This window comes from Amyelois transitella, chromosome 15, assembly GCF_032362555.1.
Source record: "Amyelois transitella isolate CPQ chromosome 15, ilAmyTran1.1, whole genome shotgun sequence".
Taxonomy (NCBI): Eukaryota; Metazoa; Arthropoda; class Insecta; order Lepidoptera; family Pyralidae; genus Amyelois; species Amyelois transitella.
This window is the reverse complement of record NC_083518.1, coordinates 457,525-468,525: the sequence shown is the minus strand read 5'-3', so window position 1 is coordinate 468,525 and position 11,001 is coordinate 457,525. Positions and strand designations below refer to the sequence as shown.

Genomic DNA, 11,001 nt, shown 5'->3' with positions numbered 1-11,001 from the left:
AGGATTTGGATCGTGAAATTGAATGCATGAGACAATGTCAAATAGGTAATGCTTAAAATAAATTGATTTGTTTTTATGGGAATTACAGGAATAATGCATGCGTGTAGTCACGTCTATATCCCTTGTGGGGTCAAGCTTATCCCTAAATCGCCTTTTACGACAGAATATTGATTAATTAATCGAGAATATTCTCAACCCCCGGTGTAAAAAAGAGATGTGTTATAAGTGTGCCTGTGTGTGTCTGTCTGTATGTAGGTAGGTATGTACCTATTAAAAACTATGAAGTAAAAATTAAATAAAAGATTTAAAAAACCCTTAACACGAATATAAGTTCTCTTTAAAAAGTAATAATTATAAAAGAAACTAAGACTAACTAACTAGAAAAAAAAGTTAAGTCTAAATTAACGTTTTAGTTAAGACGTTCTTAAGAGACAAATTAGGTTTATAAGGCTGTAAATATTAAGGTAGGTACTTTAGAAAGTATTAAGTTTTTTTTTTAAAGAAATATTATACGTCGCGTTGAGGGACCGCTTTTAGTATCACAAACATACATTATAATCACGTCTATATCCCTTCCTGGGTAGACAGAGCCAACAGCCTTGAAAATACTGATAGGCCACGTTCAGCTGTTTGGCTTACTGATAGAATTAAGATTCATATAATTCAGGTTGCTAGGTCGTCGCCCGAAAGAATAATCCCAACTTTATATGTAAGCCTATCACTTAGTCGCCTTTTACGACTTCCATGGAAAAGAGATGGAGTGGTCCTATACGTTTTTCTATTGGTGCCAGGAACCACACGACACCATCATCACATATCACTTGTATCACATGCCTATCTATTCAGTCTTTGACCCAAAACTTATTAATATCTTATTCTATAAAATAAAAACATTATATATTTAAAAATAAATTTTTATTAACACTTATATGAAATGAAAATCACTATCAATAAGTTTTAACATTATCATGTCACTGATAGACATACTTTATATTATAACAAATACATAAATATAACTCATACCCTTTAAGAATAAGACATACACAATAAGAGGCGTGAATTTATGTATGTATGTACTAATATAATAAAGCTGAAGAGTATGTTTGTTTGAACGCGCTAATCTCTGGAACTACTGGTTCGAATTGAAAAATTATTTTTGTGTTGAATAGACCATTTATCGAGGAGGGCTTTAGGCTATTTATCATCACGCTGCAACTAACAGGAGCGAAGAAATAATGTAAAATAGGAAAATTATTCATCCTTGATCATGGAAGCCCAATGATGCCCAAAATAACTATTCCAAGCGGACGAAGTCGCGGGCACACCTAGTATGTAATACGTGACAACGTGGTACTTATTATAGTCTTCTTACAACTTAATACTATGTAAACAAGATACGAGCAATCCGTTAAGAGTATATTTATCATTAAACAAAACGAAACATCCAAAAAGTTACACAAAAAAATACAATCAAAGAAATGGGAAAGTAATGTCATTAGAAATAACACAAGGTTAAACCAGGAAAATATCTATTGTGTATAAAAATAGTGCCGTGTGGTTCCCGGCACCAATAGAAAAAAGAATGGAATAGAATCACTCCATCTCTTTCCCATTGCTGTCGTAAAAGGCGAATAAGGTATAGGCTCATAAACTTGGGATTCCTCTTATAGGCGATGGGCTAGCAACCTGTCACTATTTGAATCTGAATTATATCATTGAGCCAAACAGATGAACGTGGGCTTTTAGTGACTGCTGGCTCTGCCTACCCCGCAAGGGATATAGACGTGATTATATGTTATATTTATATTTTATATATAAAAAATACCACAAATATTGAAAATAAATCATTTTTGGAGCAGATATTGCACTTGCTTCAGACATGTTTGCACCTCCTCAGAATCAGACACAAAGCATTGGAGCTTATCTTGAACGTCTATCAGGAATTCCTTATTCAGAGTTCCCTTCCTGAGCGCTGTCAAACAGAAGTTGAGCAATGCTCGGAAGCACTGCTTCCTGTGGGCGTTGTGGGGCTGGTGGTACCACACTGGGAGCGCTTGCACGTAGCTCCAGGACAACAACACGTACTTGATCACTGACTCCCAGTGCTGGGATTCTGTGAGTTGAACTCCCTGAAAAAGAAAATACCTAATGTTATTATTAGTGTTCTCTTGGTGTTAATAAACTTTATAGTGGAAGTTTTTAGAAGTAATTACTATTTCTTCACATGCATATTAATACGTCTATATCCCTTGCGAGGTAGACAAAGCCAACAGTCTTGAAAAGACCGGAAGGGTCACGTTCAGATGTATGGAATTGAGATTCAAATAGTGACAGGTTGCTAGCCCATCGCCTACAAGAATCCCTAGTTTAAAGCCTATCCCTTAATAGTTTTTTTCGACTTCCGTGGGATAGAGATGGAGTGGTCCCATTCTTTAGTGCCGAGAACCACACGATATAAACATAAGTACACCGAAACACGGCCTGTAGGACATAGTTGCTTGTTTTTATTGACAAATGGACTTGGCGATAATTACGATACTCATTCATTCCAGAAATCTAGATGTTGTATTTATTAACATACCTGTTCAACCAAGCACTTCTTGAAAGCGGCCAAATGTACAGAGACCCGAGAATAAGACGGCGAGTCGGAAGGCAGGCGTGACGTCGGAGAGCCTTTGAAGATGTTGGACTTCAAGTAATTCAAATTTTCTTCCAAAGGCGCGAGATCAGGTTCCTCCATTTCCTTCCGGATCTCATGTTCTAAATCAGGATGCTTCTTAGTAATTGTCTTAATCATGTCGATCAGCTGAGCGGGACTCAATCCTTTGAGCGCGACATCTATCGGACCTCTAAACTTAGTTTTCCCGATTTTGAGGCGTTTCACTGGCGGTGACTTTACAGGACTTGTGATTTTGAATTTCGACGGACTTATCTCCATTGGAATCTGGTTGTCGCATTGGTTTTGTGCGGTGCATACTGAAATAGGTGCAAATTTAAATATAGTTTTACCGCTTAATTAACTATAACAGTAATATATATTTTTAAACTAATTAATATAAATTTAAGCGCTTTGGTGCGAAATTTTAAATGAAATTTTAAATAAATTATTGTAAAGGTATTACTTATAAAAAAAATATTGTAATAAATAGTTTGAGTTATATTTGGTACTTATGCATGGTGTGGTATTATTATAATAGGCATGTTAAAGAGAAAAAAATTGATTTAGGTAATATTTAAAGCAATATAGTGTACCTATACACTGCTGGTGTGTGTGCCTTTTCCAAATAAATATAATAAAAATAAAATCCAATAAAAATAGAGCGACACTATAAAACTAATGTTTGGAAAATAAAATATTTAACAAAAAAAGGACCAGAAAATACGTAATAAAAAAAATAAAAAAATATATGAAACTTTTATAAACTCACCTTTTCGAATGTCGTTAAATTCAAACGCCTCTTCACCGCTTGTGTTCATTGTGATTAACGTTTTAAATTTTTTTTTAAACTATGTTAGCACAGTAAGATCCTGAATAACTAATATTTTAAAACGACAATAGTTTTATACTTAGAAAAAGTCGTAACGTATTTTTGACAATTAACAACTAATTGATGTCATTTGTTATGTATGATGAATTAACAATAAGGTGAAACTATTTGTTAAGTTCTCCAGCTAATGGATATGTTTACCATAATTTTATAAATCAACAAAATAGGTCATTACGAAATTGAACCATTATTGTTAATGAAATGACTAAACGAGAAATGTATAAAAACAAATCGGTTTGTGAAAAGTTATTATTCGCATTCATACCTACATATTATTCGTACATACTACTTCGCTTTGATTATTTTGAAAATTACTATCTATTAAAAATTATTTTAATTTCTTAAATAAAATGGACAATAAAGAAAAGTTACTTGCAAAATCTCCGGGACTGTGCGGGTTTACCGTGACTTCTAAAGGTGAGTGTTTTTCATATGACTTTATATTTTTTTATTATTACACTGTTCTGTAATGAAGAATCAATCGCAATGTAAAATCACAAGTGGAAATCGTGGCAAGTGGAAAGAGGTAGTCTCTGCCTACCCCTCCGGGAAAGAGGCGTGATTTTATGTATGTATGTAAAATCACAAATTCGATTTTTTCTCCCAATAGGTAACTAATATCATTTGAAATTAAAACATTATGTAAACATATTTTTACTATATATATATATAATATAAATATATGTTTCTTATGTACATATATGTTAAACAAATTTATTATCTCTTATTTCAGTTGAGCCTTCACAATCGTCATTTTCGACTTCCACACCAAAGAAAGGCGGTTCACCACCACCACCCTCGTGGGCGTCCTCCAGGCGGAACCAGCACCCGTACCGAAGGAAGATTCGGACCGTTAGAAGAATAAATTTCAACCTGAGTGAAAATTGCGAAAAACAAGACCGAAGATAATATGCCGTGTGGTTGCCGCCGCGTTCACCACTTGTGGTTGCGGAGGTCAGACGAGATTAGCTTTGACCTTACTACACAATCCAGTATCACGACCTTGAGGTGGCCTCTCCAGGGTCTCCAGAGGTAAGGGTCTAACCGGAACTAACGCCAGGATAAAGAAGAACACTACAGAGACCATAATCATGGGGTTTAACAGACCTTGCAATTGGGCCCTACGAAAGAGTAGAGTTTTTTGGGATACAGACATATCCTATATCATCATGATGTTGAAATAAATTGGCGCAGATATTTCCCACTGATTTTATTCGCTTTTCTTAATTTCTGTGCAATAATATGCCTCATCGCTTGAGACCGCAAAAGAAAATCATTGATGAACTTATTTCTTATATTTCTTTAGCTAATATCACTGATTTTATTGTCAATTGTTACTATTAAATTGTTATTATTCATATTATATATTCAAATTATGTCAATTGTTATTATTCATAAGTTAAGAATAAGTAATTTATTATAATATAAATTTATATTTCCTTTTAATTTCCGTAGTTTGTCTATTTATTTATACAGCATTGGCCCCAAAATTAAACCAAAGAGGAATTAGCACCAAATAAAGTAAAAATTCGAATTTGAACATTCAAATCTCATTACCTATTAGGTAATATTGATTATTCGTTGAAGTGAATAATAAGAGTATGACCATTATGGAATGCGTGTATAAAGTGTAGATATTTTTATTCAGAAATGAAATGTTATAAAAATGTATTACAATGTAAATCGAATTTGAAATTATTTCCATTTTTGCGGCTAAGTACTTACCTACTATCCATACCTCCAAGGTTGTAGCTTATTAGTCTAAGAACACGTAAAAGCATATGTACCTTATTCTATCAAATAAAATCAATAATTAAAAAATACAATTTATTAAGGCAAAAAACGCTTATTTGCTAAATTAACTATAAATTAGTTTCAACAATATCAAGTGATATTTCGTCACAACATTCGCAGGTTCCTTATTTTAATGTTGCATAAGGCACAATTTTTATTCTTCTTAACTAAAACCTACTTGGGTTTTGATCAAAAGCAATTGCGTGGCTTTTTTTATTTATTAAGTTTTAAGAAAAATAAATTAGAAATGTCACACAGATTAAGCTAGTCCCAAATTACTAAACTTGTGTTAGGGAATATTTATTCAACGATACTTTATTATATAACAAATACACATATTTATGACCGAGGTGAATCAGAAAACAATTCAGAGGCATAGAAAACGGAATAATATAATACAATAGAAATGCCTTCACATAAATGAAGCTATAGGAATGATTTGTAGTTCTTCATCGCACACAGTATTCTGCGCTATGCGCCGTCAAATAAATATTTTGAAATAAGAAAACTTTTTATTTTCTCGACATCACTATTAAAGTACTTATAACTTCTACAGTCTTATGTCATTCCGAATTCTATGACCAGAGGTAACAAGATTACCTACCACGCCTGGACAATAGCATGTTCACATAATAATTTATCTAAAAATATATTATCCTTTCATAATTAAGTTCTTGTGTAAGTCGTATGGGAATTCGGAATTCATTAAATCAAATGTGGTTTTGGCAAAGCGTTCATAAAAATTCAGTAATATTTTTTCTTTTACAAGAGAAAAACCTTAATACATCTTAATATTATATTCGCATTTTGCGAACAAACATACCATTAGAACTCAGTCTCTTACAAATTACTACAAAAACATGTTTACGTTTACTTAATAATATGTAAACAAGATACAAAATAAGATAATATATCTTAGGGATGGATTTTGCCCCGGTTATATACATATATTTCTTCCTGTGGATGCCGTAGGAGGCGATTAAAGAACAAAACACTAACGACTAGTGTGTTAAAAATCCTTAAAATTGAAAAAAATATACGAAGTTGCAATTTAATAAAAACATTTTGAGAAAGAATTAAGTTATAAAATCTGGTCAGGTTTTGAAGCAAAAATGAGCGAAAAATTACAAATGAATATTCTTTATTTTTCACAGCAATTAAACGATAAGCTGGCCAATGAAAGTAGGAATTTTTAGTTCTTAGAATACTTTAATTTCTATGGATACTTAAAAATTTCCGCATACTAAATATTCTGAAAATCTGGCAGGCGTTTCAAAAAGCCACTCCGTATATTTAAAGAGAAAAGTTACTCATTACCCTTGACAAAATCCAACCGGAAAATATTTGCACTTAGTTTTTTTACGATCTTATATTAAAATCCACTTAAACGCGACTAATATTTTGGTATGTTCACAGCTTTACAAACAATCAAAATTAATCTTTTTGAAAAATTAATCACAACAAAACACGATCGAATTACAACTTAGATCATAATTATAATGCAGATTAAGCTTTACACGTGCGGTCCCAAAAAAGCCAAGGTTCAAAAAAGTACTACATCAATAAAAACTGATTTTGTAATCGACATTTACCAGAACGCGACTTGGACAATCAAAACTAAATTATATATCGTCTAAACATAAAGTCTCGAGCACACCAAATACTTATCAAAAGCAGCGCAGTTTAAAAGCGGGCCCGCGCCAACCTGTATACAAGAAACTCTTTCAAATTCGTCACACCACGTCGCGGCGGGAAATCAGTTTGAGCGCGGGCCCGCGTCAATTTGATGTGACAAGTTCGAAGTGTATCTTGTAATTAGAACTTGTTGCGGGCCCGCTTCGAAGCTGTCCTGCTTCTGAGAAGCGCTTAGTGTGCTTGGGCCTTAAATGATTTTATTGAACATTTTTGTTCCTTATATTGAAATCACTGGTCGCAAGTAATGTTACACACCGATTAAATTGTTCGATTAATTTCAATAAAATTAAAATTTAATCGTGTTGTACATCATGGGAATTTTCTCTTGGAAATAAAAAGCACTAATATGAAATAAAATTAATGAAAATGTTTTTTTTTTGCTCTTTATCTTTACACTAATCCAAAAATCACTGCAGAAATCTACGCAAAAAATACAATTGAGGAAAGAAGAGTAAATTTAACTAAAAACAACACAAGAAAAAGCTAGAAAAAATCTATTACAAAAAAAAACACAAATTTTCTACAAAAAAGAATTATTCCTGGAGCAGACCTTGCACTTGCTTCAGGCACGTTTGGACCTCCTCGGAGTCGGACACAAAGGATTGTAGTTTGTCCTGAACATCTATCAGGAATTCTTTCTCCAGGTCCCCCTTCTTCAGCGCCGTGAGGCAGAAATTGAGCAAAGCTCGGAAACACTGCTTCCTGTGGGCATTGTGGGCCTGGTGGTCCCACACCGGGGTCGCCCGGACGTAGCTCCACGACAGGAATACGTATTGGATCACGGATTCCCAGTGCTGGGATTCAACAAGTAGTTTTCCCTGGAAGAAAGAAAATATAATGACAAATTTCTCTGGATGGTAAAGTAAGTATGTGTGTATGAGTAAATGGAAAGGTAGGAGTGAGTGACAAAGAAATCTTGGTCAAATCAAGGGTACCCATCCCATAACCACCGAGCTTGCATGAAGAGAGTTATGAATGAGAATAAAGCGAAAAAAGTATACAGAGATCTTAGCAAGCGGAAAGGTATAGTGGCTGCCTACCCGTCCGGGATTTTATGTAAGTAAGATTACTATTCAAGAAACATGCTAATCTATTCTATTAAATAAAATTTCTGTACCTGCTCAACCAAACACTTCTTGAAAGCGACCAAATGTGTAGAAACACGGGAATATGCCGGCGAGTCTGTCTTAGAAGTCAGCCTGGACGTCGGCAGTCCTTTGAAGATGTTGGACTTTAAGTAATTCAACTTTTCTTCCAAGGGCGCCAAATCTGGGACCGGCATCTCCCTCCGGATCTCATCTTCTATGTCGGGATGCTTGTAGGTTATCGTCTTTATCATGTTGATCAGCTGAGTGGGACTCAGTCCTTTCAGTGCGACTTCTATCGGACCTCTCAATTCCAAGGTTTTCTCTATTTTACATCGTTTTACTGGTGGTGTCTTTATGGGACTGGTGATTTTGAATTTCTGTGGCGTGCTTAGGTCGCTGAAGTCTATCTTTTCTGGGGTCAGAGGCACCCTTTCGACGTCGCCTAAGAGCAGGCGCTTTCTAGGAGTTGAGCGGAGCGTGACGCCGAGCTTTTGGGGCGAGTGACGGCCGGCATTCTTAGGCGGTGTACGAATGGTGGATTGGAACGATGAATTCCTTTTTGTTTCAATGTCTGGTGACCATGTTACCGGAAGGCGCTTGCGACCTGGAATAAACAAAGATACTGGAATATATTCTATTAATCCAAGTATTAAATGGATGACACTAAACGCCAAATGAGCTTATATTTTATCAAAATTATGTTATATCCCAGTCAGACTTTAATATGGGAGCATTAAAATAACTTTTACTCTCTGCATAGGCTTGTCTACAGTTAAATTTTAGTTGTGTACCTGTCAGTGATGGATGACCTAAGGTGCTGAGACGTGGTATTTACGGTGTGAGCCTCTTAAATAGGCTCAGTGACACCCAGAAAGCTATGGAGAAAGCTATGCTCAGTGTTTCTTTGCGAGATCAAATCAGGAATGAGAAGATCTGTGTATAAATGAAAGCAACCAACACAGCAGATCAGTTCAGCAAACTGAAGCGGCAGGCCACAAGGTTGAAGGGTTGATAGCCATCAGGGTCAAAAAGTCCTCGAGTGGAGACAATGTACCGGAAAACCAGTGTAGGACGCCCCCTGTGATGCAGGTTGCCTCCATAGTGCGACATAGAAATCATTGAGGAAACCTGTGTTCAGTGTACATCCTATGGCTTGAACAATGATATTGTGTACTGGTACTCTGTAATTTTTCTATATTTCTATGTTTTTACAAATGAACTACCACCTCTGTTTTATTTATCCTTCTCTGGGGAGTTCTTAAGGACAGTAAAAAAATGACCCAGCCCTATATTAAAAATCAGTATAATAGATACCTCTTTGTTGTATCAACAACTCATCCGGAGACGGGGCAGGACTTAGATATCCAGCGGGCAGAGACGGCGACTGCTCCCGGGTGTTGGTGAGCGGCTGCAGCGGAGTGACCCGGAGACGGTCCAGCCTAGCGGGAATCTCAGCGAGGGCGGCGCGCGTCCGGCGACCGCCATCCGGAGTCACCACACCTTCCATTGTCTGAGGATATTATATGAGGTTTCAGGACCATCAATATGTGTCGGGTAATCAAGAATAGTAATTATCTAAGATACTAAGTAAATATGTAGAGAAAAACTTGGGATTCCTCTTTTAGGTGATGGGCTAGCAACCTGTCACTATTTGAATCTCAATTCTATCACTAAGCCAAACAGCTGAGCGTGGCCTATCAGTCTTTTCAAGACTGGTGGCTCTGTCTACCCCGCTAGGGATATAGACGTGATCATATGTATATATGTAGAGAATATTAGCCGTAAACATGAACGAAGTCCGTAAACCTGCTTTATCAAACCAGACACTTAATACATATTGATAAAACATCAATAAATATTTTTTGATACTTTTAATCTGAAGTTAGTCTTTACTTGCACTATTTCAACATTGTGGGGCAACCAAAAAAGTAGTGAACTTTAACTTTAAAGTACATACCGTCGCAGAGATTTAAAGAAGCTGAAACCACTTAGCTTCCACAAGCTCACAAAATAGTAAATGTGTAATGTATTACTAATAATACACAATGACAATTAAGCACTCTTTGAAGTAATTGTTACGAAATAAATGCCGTAAAATCGGAAATAAACATGACAAAGTTCAACATTACAAACGTTATGGATAGACATTAAAACAATATTGGTTTTACAGCTCATAAACATCGAAAAGGATAAAAAAGTAATTAAAACAATGGTACCTAATGGTGTTTGTGGATTAACGTAGAGTAATTTACAAATGACTTGTCGGAATGTATCAAAAACACATATTATCACTACATCAACAAAACCAGAAAATTGGCGCAAAAATAAAAACTGAACTGAAATTGAATTGAAATATTGACGTTTGACACTTGAAGTTGAAGTCAACTGCCGTTCCCCAGCGTGTTGCTATTCAATTTACAAATTTTCTACCGTGATTTTAAGCTTAAAAGTTTATAATAATAACCAAAGCCTATATGAATACAAAGGCATGAACATAATATTATTTAAGAATCAACTAAGTAAATATATAATGTAAATGAATTTCTGCAAGACAAAATTTAATGATGTTTATTTCGTTGTTATGAATTTTTTTGTGACATATAGGTACCTACTCTATACTACTTTTCACATCTTAAATGCATTTATTTGTATAGGAAATAACTTTATCTTATTTAATCTACTAGACAAGTGGAAAATAGAAAGACGTGGTCTCTGCCTATCCCTCGAAGAAATAGGCGTGATTTATGTATGTATGAAGTAGCGCAGTTGGGTAACTAAATTAGATAAGGAAGCAGAATCGATTAAATGATTATCAACATCGATTAATCGTCTCAGCATATACATAGTTTCATTTAGTACCTCAATTTTATTCATTG

General features: G+C 35.0%; 2 protein-coding genes across 2 annotated transcripts; both read right to left on the bottom strand.

Annotated features, from left to right (window-relative positions):
* Positions 1 to 1,046: 1,046 nt before the first annotated feature.
* On the bottom strand, positions 1,047 to 3,681 carry LOC106136477 (uncharacterized). Its single transcript, XM_060948197.1, has 3 exons — positions 3,429 to 3,681; positions 2,582 to 2,976; positions 1,047 to 2,129 (listed from the first exon to the last, which is right to left on the bottom strand). Exons 1-3 carry the CDS (start codon positions 3,475 to 3,477, stop codon positions 1,845 to 1,847), a joined length of 729 nt encoding a protein of 242 aa, XP_060804180.1. The 5' UTR covers positions 3,478 to 3,681; the 3' UTR covers positions 1,047 to 1,844.
* A 1,680-nt stretch (positions 3,682 to 5,361) lies between these two features.
* LOC106136501 (uncharacterized) lies at positions 5,362 to 10,470 on the bottom strand. Its single transcript, XM_013337069.2, has 4 exons — positions 10,342 to 10,470; positions 9,440 to 9,635; positions 8,155 to 8,729; positions 5,362 to 7,855 (listed from the first exon to the last, which is right to left on the bottom strand). The coding sequence occupies exons 2-4, from the start codon at positions 9,630 to 9,632 to the stop codon at positions 7,571 to 7,573; spliced, it is 1,053 nt and encodes a 350-aa protein (XP_013192523.2). The 5' UTR covers positions 9,633 to 9,635; positions 10,342 to 10,470; the 3' UTR covers positions 5,362 to 7,570.
* Between the last annotated feature and the right edge of the window lie 531 nt (positions 10,471 to 11,001).